Below are 16377 nucleotides of genomic sequence, written 5' to 3' on the forward strand. Positions count from 1 at the left end.
CCGAATTGCCCAAAATTTTGTGAGACGAAGAAAGACTTAAAGAACAATAGTCAATGCTTAGCCATGGGTGTTCCTCATATTTTGGTGTTTTAGGGCCATAACATAGGAATTCAAGATGATATCTAATTTTTCGTGTGCTAATGTCCCCGCCATTCTTCATGAATTCGGGTGATGGGTTTTGAATCGCCTAAATTTGTATGGTCCCATAAGAATTGACCTAATGAGTTATAGTCATTGCTTCTCCATAATTGTTTCTCGTTTTTGGTGTTTTGGGTAATAAAACAAAAATCCAGGACAATTTCAAATTTTTCGTGTGCTATCTTCATGAAATCGAGCGACGAGCTCTGAATCGTCTAAAATTTTGTGGGTTCATAAAAATGACCTAATAAATAATAGGCCTTTCTTATCCATGACCGTTCCTCATATTTTGGTATTTTAGGGCCATAAAATGAGAATTCAGGACCGTTTTTAATTTTTCGTGTGCTAATGTTTATGTCATCTTCATGGATTCGGTCGGTGGGCTCCGAATCGCCTAAATATTTTATGGGCCCATTAGAAACGATCTAAGGAACAATAGTCATCGCTTTTCCATGACCGTTCTTTGTTTTTGCCGTTTTAGGGCTATAAAAGATGAATTCTGGATGATTTCTAATTTTTTATGTGTTAATGTCCATGCAATCTTCAGTAATCCGGGCGACGGGTTCCGAATCGCCTAAAATTTTATGAACCAAATAAGAAACGACCTAATGAACTATAATCATTGCTTTGCCAAGATTGTTTGTCATTTTTTAGTGTTATAGTGCCATAAAACAAGAATTCAGGACGATATCCAATTTTTCGTGTGCTAATAGTCATTTTGTGGGCCCATTCGAATAGCCTAAAATTTTGTGGGCCCATCAGAAATGACCTCATGAATAATAGTCATTGCGTTTTCATGAATGTTCCTTGTTTGTTGGTGTTTTATGGCGATAAAATAGGAATTTCAGACGATTACTATTTTTTTTTGTGCTAATGTCCAAGCCATCTTCATGAATTCGGGCTACGGGCTCCAAATCGTTTAAACATTTGTGGGCCCATCATAAAAAACATAATTAACAATAATCATTATTTTTCCATGACTATTCCTCATTTCTTGGTATTTTAGGGCCATAAAACGGGAATTCAAGATGATTTCCAATTTTTTGTGTGCTAATGTTCATGCTATCTTCATGAATTCGGGCGATGGGCTCCGAATCGCCTAAAATTTGGTAGGCCCATCAGAAACTACCTAATTAACAATGGTCATTTCTTCACCATAATCGTTCCTCATTGTTTTGGTATTTTAGGGCCATAAAATAGGAATTTAGGACGACTTCCAATTTTTCGTGTGTCGATGTGCACGCCATCTTCATGAATTCGGGCCACAGGTTTCGAATCGCTAAACATTTTGTGGGTCCATAAAAAATGACCTAATAAGCAACAGTCACCGCCTCTCCATAATCGTTCCTCATTGTTTGGCGTTTTAAGGCCATAAAACAAGAGTTCTCCCCGATTCCCATATGTTCGTATGTTATACGCCTTATGCATGGTTCCGGTTCCCCGAACCCGGACAACCTAAAATTTTTTCGGGCCATAAAAAATGACCTAAGGAACCATAGTCACCACCTCGCCATGATCGTTCCTCGTTTTTTGGCGTTTTAGAGCCGTAAAATTGGAATTCTGCCTGATTCCGAGATTTTCATGTGCTATATAGCCCACGCCTTCTGTATAGGCCCGAGCCCCCGGAGTCAGACCGCCAAACTTTTTTCCGGGCCATCAAAAATGACCTAAAAACCATAGTCACTGCCTCGCCTTGACCGTTCCTCATATTTTGGCATTTTAGAGCCATACAACTTGCATTCCGCCTGATTCCCAAATATTCGTGTGTTATAGCCCATGTCATCTGCATGGGTTCGGGCCCCCGATCCCGGACCGCCTAAAATTTTGTAGGGTCATTAAAAATGACCTAAAGAACCATAGTCATTGCCTCGCCAGGATAGTTCCTTGTGTTTTGGTATTTTAGGGCCATAAAATTAGATTTTCGCTCGATTTCCAAATTTTCATGTGCTATAGTCCATGCCTTCTCTATGGGTCAGTGCCCCCGGACCCTGGCTGCAAAAGAGTTTTCCGGACCATCAGAAACGACCTAAGAAACCATAGTCACCGCCTCTCCATGACCTTTCCTCGTTTATTTTGCGTTTTAGGGCCATAAAACTAGAATTCTTTTTGATTCTTTGATTTTCATGTGCTATAGCCCATGCATTCTGCATAGGTCCGTGCCTCCGGACCCGTACCGCCTGCCTCTCCATGACCGTACCTCGTGTTTTAGCATTTTAGGACCTTAAAATTGAAATTCCACCCGATTCCCAAATTTTCTTGTTCTATAGCCCACGTCTTATCCATGGGCCCGGGCCCCCTGACACACACTTCCTAAAATTTTGCCGGGCAATCAAAAATGACCAAAGGAACCATAGTCACCGCCTCTCCATGACCGTTCCTCATTTCTTAACGTTATAAAGCAATAAAACTTCCCCAATTTCTAGATTTTCGCTTGTTATAGCTCACGCCTTCAGCAAGGCCCCATGTTCCCAGACCCGGACCACCTAATATTTTGCCAGGCCATCCAAAACGAACTAAGGAACCATAGTCACCGCCTTGCCTTGATCATTCCCTCATTTTTTGGCATTTTAAGACCAAAAAATTTGAATTTCGCCCGTTTTCTAGATTTTCGTGTTCTATACGACGCCTTCATCATGGGGTCGGGCTCCCGGACATGGACCGCCTAAAATTGTGTTGGTCAAACCAAAACAACCTAAGGAACCATAGTCACTACATCACTATGACCATTCCTTATTTTTGGCATTTTAGGGCCATAAAATTGGAATTCTGCTTGATTCCTAGATATTCGTGTGCTATAGCACACGCCTTCAGCATGGGCCCGATCCCTCGGACGCGGACCGCCTAAAAAATTGTCGGGCCATCCAAAATGACCTAAGGAACCATATTCACCGCCTAGCCATGATCGTTCCTTTGTTTTTGGAGTTTTAGGGCCATAAAACTAGAATTCTGCCTGATTCCTAGATTTTCATGTGCTATAGCCCACGCCTTCTACATGGGCCCGAGTCCCCGGACCACCTAAAATTTTTCTAGGCCATGCAAAATGATTTAAGGAACCATCGTCACCGCCTCCCCATGATTGTTCCTCTTTTTGTTTGGATTTGTACGGCCATAAAACTGAAATTCCACCCGATTCCCAGATTTTCGTGTGCATAGCACATATCTTCTGCATAGGCCTGGGCCCCCGGACCCGGAACCACTTAAAAATTTTTTGGGCCATCAAAAACCACCTATGAAACCACATAGTCACCGTCTCGCCATGACAGGGAATTTCTCCCCCAAACCAGATTTTCGTGTGTTATAGCTCACACCTTCTCAATGGGCCCGGGCCCTTGGACACAAACATCTTGAAATCTTGCCGGGTAATCAAAAACGATCTAATCAACCATAGTCACCGCCTCGATATGACCATTCCTCATTTTTAGCATTTTAGGTTCATAAAACTGCAATTCTGCACGATTCCTATATTTTCGTGTGCTATAGCCCATGTCCTCAGCATGTTCCCGGGCCCCCGAACCCGGACTGTCTAAAACTTTGTCAGGCCATCCAAAACGACCTAAGGAACCATAGTCACTGCCTCACCATGACCATTCCTCGCTTTTTGGCGTTTTAGGGCTATAAAACTATAATTCCGCCCGTTTCCAAGATTTTCGTGTGTTATGACCCACATCTTCTCCACGGAATCGTCTAAAAGATTTTCAGGCCATCAAAACGAATTAAGAAAAGATATTCACTGCCTCGCTATGACCGTTCATCACTTTTTGGTATTTTAGGGCCATAAAACTGGAATTCCTCCCGATTCCCAGATTTTCGTGTGCGATAGCCCATCCCTTCTCCATGGGCCAGGGCCCGCGGACCCGGATTGCCTAAAATTTTGCTGGCCATAAAAATGAACTAAGGAAAATAGTCACTCCCTCGGCATGACCATTCCTCATTTTTGGCGTTTCATGGCCGTACAACTAGAATTCCGTCCGATCTCCAGATTTTCGTGTGCTACAGCCCACGCCATCTACATGGGCATGTCCCCTAGACCCGGACCACCTAATATTTTGCGGGGCTATAAAAAATGACATAAGGAACCATAGTCATCGCGTTGCCATGACCGTTCCTCGTGTTTTGGCATTTTACGGCCATAAAACTGCAATTCTTCCCCGTACCCAATTTTCGTGTGATATTGCCCATGCCTTCTGCATGGGCCCAAACCCCCGGACCACTTAAAATTTTGTTGGGCCATCAAAAATGACCTATGAAACCATAGATACCGCCTCTCCATGACCATTCCTCATTTTGTAACGTTTTAGGGCCATAAAACTGGAATTCTGCCCGATTCCCAGATTTTCATGTGCTATAACCCATACCTTCTCCATGGGCCCGGCCCCCCAGACCTTCAAAATATTTTCCGAGCCATAAAAAATGACCCAAGTAATCATAGTCACCGCCTCGCCATGACCGCTCCTTCGTTTTGGCGTTTTAGGGCCATAAAATTAGAATTCCGCCTGATTCCCATATTTTCGTGTGCTATAACCCACGCCTTCTGTATGCGCTCGGGCCCCCATACTCTGACCGCCTAAAATCTTTTTGGGCCATTAAAAATAACCTAAGGAACAATAGTCACCGCCTCGCCATAACCGTTCCTTGTTTTTTTGGTGTTTTAGGGATGTAAAACTGGAATTCCGCCCGATTTTAAGATGTTTGTGTGTTATAGCCCACGCCTTCAGTATGGGCCCGGACCCCCTGGACCCGGACCGCCTAAAATATTGTTGGGACCATAAAAAACAATCAAAGGGCTAAAATCACATAAAACTTTGTGAGCCCATCAGAAATGACCTAATAAATAATAGTCATTACCTCGCTATAGTCGTTCCTCATTTGTTTGTAATTTTAGGGCCATAAAACAGTAATACAAGACGATTTCTAATTTTTCATGTGTTAGTGTCTACACCATATTCAGAATTCAGGCGATGGTCTCGGAATCGCCTAGTATTTTGTGGGCCCATAAAAAATGACCTAATGAACAATTGACATTACTTTTTCATGACCGTTTCTTATTTTTGGCATTTTAGGGTAATAAAACAAGAATTCAAGATGATTTTTAATTTTTCGTGTGCATCCTATGCCATGTTCATGAATTCGGACGATGGGATCCGAATCTCCTAATATTTTGTGCTTCCATCAGAAAACTACCTAATGAATAATAGTCATGGTGTTTTCACAAACGTTCCTCATTTTTGGCATTTTATAGCCATAAATCAGGAATTCAGGATGATTTCCAATTTTTCACAATATCTTCATGAATTCGGGAGACGAGCTCTGAATCGCCTAAATTTTTGTGGGCCCATTAGAAATGACCTAATGAACAATATTTGTTGTTTCGAAATGATTGTTTCTCAATATTGGGGTTTTATGGCCATAAAACAGGAATTCTAGATGATTTCAAATTTTTCATGTGCTTATCTCCACGACATCTGAATTCAGGCGGCGGGCTCAAAATTGCCTAAAATTTTGTGGGCCCATTAGAAATGACCTAATGAATAATAGTCATCGCTTTGCTATGGATGTTTCTCACTTTTTGGCATTTTCAGGCCATAAAATAGGAATCCATGACCATTTTCAGTTTTTCATGTGCTATAATATCCACGCCATCTTTATGAATTCGAACGACATGCTCCGAACCGCCTAAATTTTGTGGGCCCATGAAAAACGATCTAAGGAACAATTATCATCATCTTTCCATGTTCGTTCCTCATTTTTTGGCGTTTTAGAGCTATAAAAGAGGAATTCAAGATAATTTTGATTTTTCGCGTGATAATGTCCACACCATCTTCATAAATTCGGGAGATGCGCTCTAAATTGCCTAAATATTTTTGAGCCGAAGAACGACCTAATGAATAATAGTCCACTCTTAGCCATGGGTGTTCCTCATTTTTAGTGTTTTAAGGTCATAAAATAAGAATTCAAGACGATATCTTCATGAATTCGGGTGATAGGTTCCGAATCCTAAAATTGTATGGTCCCATAAGAATTGACCCAATGAGAAATAGTCATTGCTTCGAGATAACTATTCCTCATTTTTGGTGCTTTTGCGATACAACAGAAATTCAGGATAATTTCAAATTTTTTGTGTGCTTGTCCACGCCATCTTCATGAAATCAGGTGACGAGCTCCGAATCACCTAACGTTTTGTGGGCCCATAAAAATTGACCTAATAAATAATAGGCATTACGTCGCCATGACCGTTCCTTATTTGTTTTTGGTATTTTAGGTCCATAAAATGGGAATTCAAGAAAATTTTGAATTTTATGTGTGCTAATGTCAATGTCATCTTCATGAATTTGGGCGACAGGTTCCGAATCGTCTAAATTTTTTATGGGCCCATTAAAAATGACCTAAGGAACAATAGTCATCGCTTTGCCATGACCGTTCTTTATTTTTGGGGTTTTAGGACTATATAAGAGGAATTCTGGATGATTTCTAATTTTTCATGTGCTAATGTACATGCCATCTTCATCAATTCGAGCGACGGGTTCCGAATCGCCTGAAATTTTGTGAGTCAAATAAGAAACAGGTCATTGCTTTGCCATGATTGTTCATCATTTTTTGGTATTTTAGGGCCATAAAACAGAAATTCAGGACGATATCCAATTTTTCGTGTGCTAATGTCCATGCCAATCCTCATGAATTCATGCGACAGGATCCGAATCGCCTAAACGTTTATGGGCACATCAGAAATGATTTTATGAATAATAGTCATTTCTTTTCATGACTATTCCTTGTTTGTTGGTGTTTTAGGGCAATAAAATAAGAATTTAGGATGATTACTAATTTTTTGTATGCTAATGTCCTAGCCATCTTCATGAATTCGGGCTACGAACTCCAAATCGTCTAAAAGTTTGTGCCCCATAAGAAACGACATAATTAACAATAATCATTGTTTTTCATGTCCGTTCCTAATTTCTTGGCAATTTAGGGTCATAAAACGAGATTTCAGGATGATTTTCACTTTTTTGTGTGCTAATGTTCATGATATCTTCATGAATTTGGGCGACGGGCTCTGAATAGCCTAAACTTTTGTAAGCCCATCAGAAATTACCTAATGAACAATAGTCATTTTTTCACCACGAGAGTTCCTCATTCTTTTGGTATTTTAGGGCCATAAAATAAGAATTTAGGACGACTTCCAATTTTTCGTATGCCGATGTCCACGCCATCTTCATGAATTCGGGCGACGGGTTCCGAATCGCTAAAAATTTTGTGGGCCCATTAGAAATTACCTAACGAGCAACCGTCATCGCTTTGCCATGACCATTCCTCGTTTTTTATGTTTTAGAGCCATAAAACAGGAAATCAGGACGGTTTCTAATTTTTCGTGTACTAATATCCATACCATCTTCATGAATTCGGGTGATGGGTTCCGAATCGCCTAAACGTTTTGTGGGATATTAAGAAATGACATAATAAATAATAGTCATAATTTCGTACTTTGGGGTTCATTTTGTGGCGTTTCGTGGTCATGCAACATGAATTTATATCCACCTTTTCGTGTGTGTTTGCTGATTTTGTATCTTTATTTAAGGACTCCGATTGGTCCGAAATTCCTTAGGTCCATCGAAAACTACCTAGTGACCAATACTCATCACTTCGCCATGACTATGCTTTTCGGCCTAGTGACTAATACGCATCGCTTCACCATGAAATTCGGGTTCATTTTATGGTGTTTCGAGTTCATGCAATACGAATTTATGATTATGTCTCCTTTTTTGTATTTAGTACATGCTGATTTTGTAGAATTCTTTTGACAGACTCTGATTCACCTTAAATTTTGTAAGCCCATAGGAAACGACCTACTAACCAATACTCATCGCTTCGCCATGACTTTCGAGTTTATGTTTTGGTGTTTTTAGGTCATGCAACACAAAATTGTGATTATATCCATTTTTTCGTATGTGTTAGTACATGGTGATTTTATAGAATTTTTTTGACAGGCTATGATAGGCCTGAACTTTTGTACGTTCATAGAAAACAGACTAATGACCAATACTCTTTACTTTTTCATGACTTTCGGGTTCATTTTGCGGCGTTTTGTGGTACGAATTTGTGATTACATCAACTTTTTTGTAAGTATTAGTAAATGCTAATTTTTGTATAGTTTCTTTGACGGACTTTGATTGGCCTGAAATTTTATAGGTCCCTACATGTCCTTGTGACCAATACTAGTTGCTTCGTCATGACTTTCAGATTAATTATTTGTGTTTTGTGGTCATGCAATACAAACTTTTTATTATATCAGCTTTTCCATGTTTATTAGTACATGTTGATTTGTAAAACTTTTTTGACAAACTCGATTGGCCTGAATTTTTGTAGGTCCATAGAAAATAACGTAGTGACTAACATCTCTTCGCCATTATTTCAGGTTCATGTTTATATTTTGTGGTCCTTTAATATGAATTTGTGATTATATCAATTGTTTCGTGTGTATTATTAATACATGGTGATTTTGTAGAAGTTTTTTGACGGACTCTGATTAGTTTGAATTTTCGCAGGTCCATAAAAAACAACCTATTGACCAATATTCATTCTTCGCTATGATTCATTTTTATGTGTTTTGGGGTCATGCTACACAAATTTGTGATTATATCAACGTGTGTATTAGTATATGCCAATTTTACTTTTAGTCTTCCACCCTCTAGTATCTGTGCAATGGTTGAGTGCTTACCACCCTGTCACTTCCTTTGGTGGTAGTTAATTAAACATACTACTATGTGATATAAGTCAATTACCACAGTTATTTATTCTTTCCAATTTATTTTTCAGCTTGCACCCGTTTCAATTACTTGTCGTAATACATATTTTCTTCCTCAACACATATACAAAGGAATTTTGTTGATAAACAGTTAATAGGTGGGGGAAATCATTTAGTTTTTTCTTGTTTCTGCTGGATTATTTGAACATCGTTTCCCGTGATTATTTTTTACTTCATTACTTTTTATATGATGGTATTTGAGAAACACAAAATTTAAGAGAAAAATAAAGACAATTAATTCATGTAATATATGTATATGTGTGTGGACGTATGTAGAACGTAAAAATATTTTCTTGTTAATGCATAACGATGAGACTACAACATAGTATGTGGCACAATTACTGTCAGCAGTTACTTTAGACGAAAATAACAATATCTTTCCAATAGCTTATGCAATTGACGAGAAGAAAAATAAAGAAACATGGCAATGGTTCTTAACCTATTTGATGAATGATCTTGAGATTGAAGAGCAGTATTTATGGACTTTTATGCGAGATAAGAAAAAAGGACTCCTTGAAGCTTTTGAAACAGTGTTGCTTAGTGTTTCTCATAGATTTTGTGTGCGACATTTGCATACCAATTTCAAGAGAGCTGGGTATAGTGGAATGGCTTTAAAAAATGCTCTTTGGAAGGCAGCTTCAGCAACAACTGTTAATAGGTTTGATGCTTGTATGACTGATTTATTTGAATTAGATGAAAATGCATGTGAATGACTTTCTACTAAATTGCCAAGTGAATGGTTAAGATCACATTTCTCTTCGCTTCCTAAGTGCGATATTCTTTGAACACCTTATGTGAGGTGTTTAATAAGTTTATTCTTGACGTGAGAGACAAACTAATTCTGAAACTTTTAGAGACCATTAGGCACTTGCTCATGACTAGAATTAATTCAAATAGAGAGAAAGCAGAAAAATGGAATGTGGGTGATATTTGTCCTACTATTAAAAAGATGTTGGCCAAAACTATGAAGGATGATGCTAGTTATATTCCTAAAAAGTCGAACACATGGAATTATGAAGTCATTAGACCTATCGAAGGTGATACTTGGGCTATTGACTTATATAACAAAACATGTCGCTGTAGGAAATGGGAACATTCGGGAATTCCTTATAAGTATGCTATATCGGCCATTTGGTTGAAAAGGGATGAGGTTCTGGACTATATTGATGATTGCTACAAGAACGAGACATATAGAAAAATTTATGAAGCCTCCATATTGCCTATGAATGGCCCTGATGTATGGCCTAAGTCACCAAATTCTCCACCATTGCCACCTTCTTACTTGAAGAAGAAGAAAGGAAGGAAACATAAATTAAGAAGGAAAGAAGATGATGAGCAAGGAGCTAGCAGGACGAAGTTAAAAAAGAGATCAAAATCAGTTGATTGAAAGAAATGTGGCCGGCCACAACAGTAGAACTTGCACTTCTTCCTTAGATGCTATTGAAATTCATCCACCAGAGTACCCTAGCAGTTTGGACTCTCTATTATGGTCGAGGGAGTGTCAAGTTTTCATAACGTTGAAAAGCTACCGGTAAAAATATTTATTTTTGTTTTTATTTATTTATTTCAGTTTACAAATAAAGAGAGTCATATTTAGTGTTTTAATTTGTTCTTTCAAGTTAGAAGAGGTACATCGCGTCACTCAACAAAGTTGCATCTTTTCATCATCTCAACAAAACACAATTCTTGAAGAATTTTGCCTTCTTATTATATTGAAGAAATATTCATACTTTCTTGTCTTTAATTTGTTTTCTGGTGTTTAGAATTTTTTATTTCTTATTAATTAGTTACTGATTTCTGCATTAGTGCTATGTTGTTGGTTTTTATCTTTTATTAATCAATGGTATTGTAGTATATGGATACTGGTTTTTGCTGAAATTTTTTGTTTTTTTTTTTGCGGTTGTTTGTTGTTTTCCCCTGCTCATTATTGCCTTTTGTTGGTACTAGTGTGATGGACTAAAGGTATGAAGTAGTAAAGGGTATAAAGGTGTTCCTTGTTGTTGGTTTTTCACTGGTTTTAATTATTAACAAAGATGAAAAGTTAACTGATAAATACTTTATTGCAACATCTTACTGCTTCACCTTAACAAAAATAAAGAATTAGCGGTATTAGTGCACTTATTCAGAAAAAACAAAATGATACTCTTAGGAAGCAAGACTACTTTTTATTGAACTTGTACATATATAACAAATTTAATATAAAACTACAAATAAACGAATAGTACAATCAAATTTTGCCTCAATTTTTCCTCTTTAATTTCTCAATTTTCCTCTCGAATTTTAAGACTATTCGTTGCTCTTGTTTAACCACGACATCCAATTTCTCCAATTTGCTTCTCATTGCTACAATGATCTTTAAATTTTACTTCGCGAACAACTACTTTTCCCGAGAGTTTTTGAATCAAATGAAGGATCTTACATTATGCTATTCCACTGTTGCTGCAACAAAGAGAAAAAATTTAAATATCTCTGAAGAAATGGTCTTTAATGTAAACTTGTAAGTAGAAAAATATTTTCTTTTGCGGCAGAAAATGTAGTTATCTAATGTAGACTCCTGAAACTAACAATTCTAATTCTAGATGAAGAACTTCTAAACTAGCATCTTCTTCTCCAATATTTTCTTTTGGGGCAAAATGAGTGCAACATTGGGATTATTCAAACCAGAACAGAAAAAAAAGAAAAATTAGTAAATTTTTCTGACATTTCAACAGGTAAGGGATTTGGTTATTTCTAATTGTCCTTTACACATGCAGTAATCTCTTTCAAATTAAAGTGACAAAGAAGACGTACAGTAAGAAGCCAAATACATTAACCAACTAATTCAGTTTGAGAAATAGCAAAAATCGTAATAGAATCGAAAAATATCTAACTTTTTGACTATTGATTCTTTACCTTGTTTGTGAGGCGTGAAAAAATAGCCCTTGCTTCTCTTTTTGCTCAGGAGTTTCCCCTAGATAACTCTGAAGTTAGAAACTTTATTTTTTGATGCCTTAAAATCTTTTTTGGTGAAGGTGGAAGACGATTAGGGATGATTCTTACAATAGCTTAAATAGTATAAGGATGTTTTTTGTTCAATGAGGCATCACAAGGATGTACTTTAGGTTTGGGTTATAGTTCAAGGATGATTTTTGCCAAAAACTTTGTATCATAATTATGAAATCACTTACCTTTATTTAACGATAGACCCCTTGTGGTCGGGCCTTTTTCCGGACCCCGCGCATAGCGGGAGCTTAGTGCACCGTACTACCTCACCTTTATTCAACGATACAGGGCATCAACTTGGAGACTATCACATCCTCTGATCTCTTCAACTTCTTTTTTAATGTTGAGAGCTGAATCCTGAAGTGACTTGCTGCAATAACCCAGTTTAATCAACTTCAGTGTTGGGATATCCACAAAGCTAGAAGGGATATCTTGAAGTCTCCAACAGTTATCTATAACTAATTTCTCAAGCACAGGGAAGGATATATCTGAGGAGCACCATTCTGTCATAGTAACAAAGTGTAGTTTCAAGATTTTGAGTGCTTGAAACTTGAAATTACTGACATCCCAACATCTTCTATATCCTCTATCCTTGGGCCTGAAGTATATCCTATTTAGTTTGAGTTTCTCAAGATTTTGCAGTCTTGCAATATTTGAAACAAATTTTTCTGTTAGGAAAATACTATGAAGGGACAAATTCTTTAAATTTGAAGGGAAGATAACACAGCCACTCAATCCAATGGATATGTAGGTCGAGAAACGCAGTTCGAGAGATTGAAGTGGGAGTTGTTCAAGATTCAAGCTATCAACTTCCTTGACGTTAATGGAATAATATGTGGGTTCAACAAAGTGGAGGTTGAGTTGTTCAATATTTGGAAATCTCCACCAAAACTCCGGAGTCATATCAGCTAAGTATATCCAACACTTGCCAAAAGTCTTCAAGTTCGGTAAGACAGTTTCTGAAGATTCTTCAAAAATTACTCGATCTTTGTCTTCCCATGTAAAGGAAAAGTCCTGTATATCTAGATGCCTTAGTTTATGCAATTTCCAAATAGCAGGTGATGTCTTAAGTATATGCTTACTTGAATCTTTCCGCACCACTCGCAAGGTTTGTAGATCAAGTAGGTGTGATACCCGCTGGAAATCAAATTCTTTGGTACGAATTGCAAGATACCTCAAGTGAGTTACTGCTTGCATTGCCGTATCCCAAGAACTAATTTCCGAGTAGATATCCAACAAATTCAACACCCGAATAAGTCTAAAGTTATCAAGTAAAGAGAAAAGACTTATATGATACCATGGACAGAATGTTGGATGAGCAATGAACTCGACACATCTTTGACATCCTGCTAACGTTGGAATCCTATCCAATGAATATTCATACTGCACCAATTGTTTGACAAGATCGTCATGGATATACATGCATAACTGAGGTTCCTTTGAATCTAAAGGTTGGTATGGATTGTATGGGACTATGAGCTGCATAAACTTTTCTTTTGTAAGTTTTCTCAAGCAAAACTCGCGCACTAAATCATGAACAGTACAATACTTAAACTCACCATTACTTCTCCTTTTAGTAACCACTACTAGGCTTCTGTTCACTAGATCGTTCAAACATATTTTAGATGCTTCCTCCATGTTTTCTGTGTCCATGTCCTGTACAAAATTTTCAGCCATCCACAACTTTAGTAAATCGGACACTGGAAATTTGTGGTCTTCGGGAAACAACCCCATGTAAAGAAGGATAGGCTTTAAATGGTCTTCCAAATTATCATAACTTGACTCTATTATCTTCATGCTTTGCTCTTCTAAAGCATGGGAACTTAAATCGTTTGCGACCTCAAGCCATAAAGAGGCTTGCCTTTTCTCTGTAATAGTTCCAGCAATCAAGACGATCACAAGTGGTAATCCTTTGCAGTTTTTGGCAACTCGTTGTCCTTCTCTGAGTAGCTCGGGGGGACAGATCTCTCCTTGAAATACTTTCTTCTGTAGTAATTCCCAACTCTCATCCCCTGTGAGAAATCTAAGAGAATATGGATTACTATGGTGCTTAAGCTGCCAACCCACTTCTTCATTTCGAGTTGTTACTAGTATTCTACTTCCATTTTCATCCTGTGGGAAAGATAATCGAAAATCTTCCCATGCCTTAACTTCCCATACATCATCTAATACAATGAGGTATCTCTTGCGCATTAGACTCTTGCGCAACGTGTTAGGCATGTCTTCATCTTTGATATTATCCAAATTGCCTATGACTTGTTTAAGAATCTCCGAGAACACCTTCATCAAACTATATTCCTTAGATATAGAGCACCATGATCGGACATCAAAGTGTCTATTATCAATAAAATGATTGAACACCTTTCTAGCCAAAGTTGTTTTGCCTAAGCCAGGCATTCCAACAATCGAGACAACGTCTAGTTCCTTTGTTCCTCCAGTCAATTGTTGAATTATACTATGTGCATCATCCTCAAAACCAACTACTTCCTCAGCAATTGATGTCGTTGCATGAGCATTAGTTCTTTCACCAGTCAGACCCTTCTCCATGTCAATTAGATTGGTCTTTTTACAGCTGTTGGAAGTAAATATAACAATGTTAGAACTGATTGCTCGCCTTAGATTTAGATAGATTGCCAATCCTTGACCTACGAAAATTTTTGTTCCAAGTTAACGAGGATTTCTCAAATGTATGTAACAGTCCAGATATGCATCTTTGTCCCGCAACTTTCAATTAACATCTTTTAACTATGTTAGCAATATTAGACTCAATAGTAGGAGTACTCTGTAACACAGTTGTCCAAACAAATTCATATTATTCAGGTCAAAAGTAGAAAGAGAATCTAAGAAAACCAATCTTTTTATCGTCCTTGTTCTTTTACACCAGAGGTACGAAGATCGAAACTACTTAAGAAAAAAATATTTATACATAGACAAATCAAAAAAGTAGCCCGGTGCCCAAAGCATCAGGATCCGGGAAGCGCCACACCCCTAAGGGTGTGATGTTGACAACCGGAGCCGGGAGGGGGCGTACAATGTCCATTCCCGATTCGATGAACGACCAAGGTTAGGTGACCGAAAGGGGGCCTATCGCAGGTGCGAGTCTAAGGCTCCAGTTGACTTCGCTTCAGCGGCATCGCAGATGCAATGGGAAGCGCGCAGGTGCGAAGGCTAGGCTGCTACGAGATTTTACTCGCAAAAGCGAGATCGCATACCTACCACAGTAAGTCACCCGAGAACACTTTACCGTTGCTCATTTATATATAGACAGCAAAAACCCAAAAAGAAAAAAGAAGAAGAAAAGAATTTAATTACCTTCAATTAGGAGAGTGGCTGCAGATGATTAATTACTTGATGGTTCTTTAACTTTATGGTTCTGGAGTAGAGAATTACGGAAATGGAGGAGCTAGCTGGGATGTGAAAGCTGGAGATGGTGCGATGGCAATGTTGAAGAGTCAAGAGTGTGTTGGAAATACTGTTAATCTATGCTCTAATTGTGATGCTGATTGTGTAGAGAAGAAAGGGAAAGAGGCCATATTTTCCGATCTATGTTTTGTATCTATATCTTCCCTTTCTCGGGTCTTGAATGAAACAAGGGGCAGCTTAGGAGCGTTGGATCAGATTATATAGTTTTTCATCATGACCGTTCATTTAATAGAAAAGATAAGAGTTGAGAGATTAGATTCTCTAGACACCTCTATAAAAGGAACTTTTCTGTTATTTTTAGTCCAATGGAGAATAGACAAGTGTATAGCTATTTATTTGTTTTTTATTCAGATACATGTATAAATACATACACTCATCAATGAGAATGGATTCAGATAATTTATCTCAATTCAATCTCTAGTTTTTATTTTCCACAGAGTGATCAAACAAATATGTGCTGATGCCCAATGATATAACTTTACTAGAATGCTCCATCTTAGAAAAAGCATACCCCTCTCCTCTGTTCCAATTTATGTATATTTGACCGGATACGGGGTTTAAAAAATAAATGAAGACTTTTATAATTTGTGATTCTAAACCAGTCAAAAAAGGGCTCAGATTATTTGTGTGGTTATAAAAGCTTCTCATTAAGGATAAAATTAAAAATTTAATCTAAATTATTTTCAAATTTAAAAAGAGATCATTCGTTTTTTACTTAAAAAAAAAAATAGGTTAAACGTACGGAGTAATATTTTACGTAAAGGTATAAGGAGTTGTACAGAATAACTTTAATAAAGTTGTGACTCACTTTAGTCATTCAGTAATAAACTTTTGAGCTCGACTCAATTAGGTAACCGTCAATTCCACTATATAAAAAGAAGAGTTAAAGCATGTTTTTTTATTTATTTTTATTCGGTATTTAATATCTGCATTAAACTCAATTAATTCAAATTCGCACAAAAGAGTTCAAATTAGTGGATAAAGCGGTCCGCAACGCTCCATAAAATAAATCGCTTCAAATTAAAGAGTCCATAACC

The 16377-nt window shown here is 37.7% G+C and overlaps 1 protein-coding gene across 4 annotated transcripts; it reads right to left on the reverse strand.

Annotated features, from left to right (window-relative positions):
• Window positions 1–11078: 11078 nt before the first annotated feature.
• On the reverse strand, window positions 11079–15532 carry LOC142168649 (putative late blight resistance protein homolog R1B-12). 4 transcript variants are annotated; one of them, XM_075229181.1, is made up of 4 exons: window positions 15230–15529; window positions 12103–14489; window positions 11828–11885; window positions 11079–11374 (listed from the first exon to the last, which is right to left on the reverse strand). In XM_075229181.1, the coding sequence occupies exon 2, from the start codon at window positions 14462–14464 to the stop codon at window positions 12194–12196; it is 2271 nt and encodes a 756-aa protein (XP_075085282.1). In that variant the 5' UTR covers window positions 14465–14489; window positions 15230–15529; the 3' UTR covers window positions 11079–11374; window positions 11828–11885; window positions 12103–12193. The 4 variants fall into 4 exon arrangements, with proteins under 4 accessions (XP_075085282.1, XP_075085283.1, XP_075085281.1 ...); XM_075229182.1 differs by having other exon boundaries at window positions 11828–14562; window positions 15230–15532; XM_075229180.1 differs by lacking the exon at window positions 11828–11885.
• Window positions 15533–16377: the final 845 nt, after the last annotated feature.

This window comes from Nicotiana tabacum, chromosome 14 (genome assembly GCF_000715075.1).
Source record: "Nicotiana tabacum cultivar K326 chromosome 14, ASM71507v2, whole genome shotgun sequence".
Taxonomy (NCBI): domain Eukaryota; kingdom Viridiplantae; phylum Streptophyta; class Magnoliopsida; order Solanales; family Solanaceae; genus Nicotiana; species Nicotiana tabacum.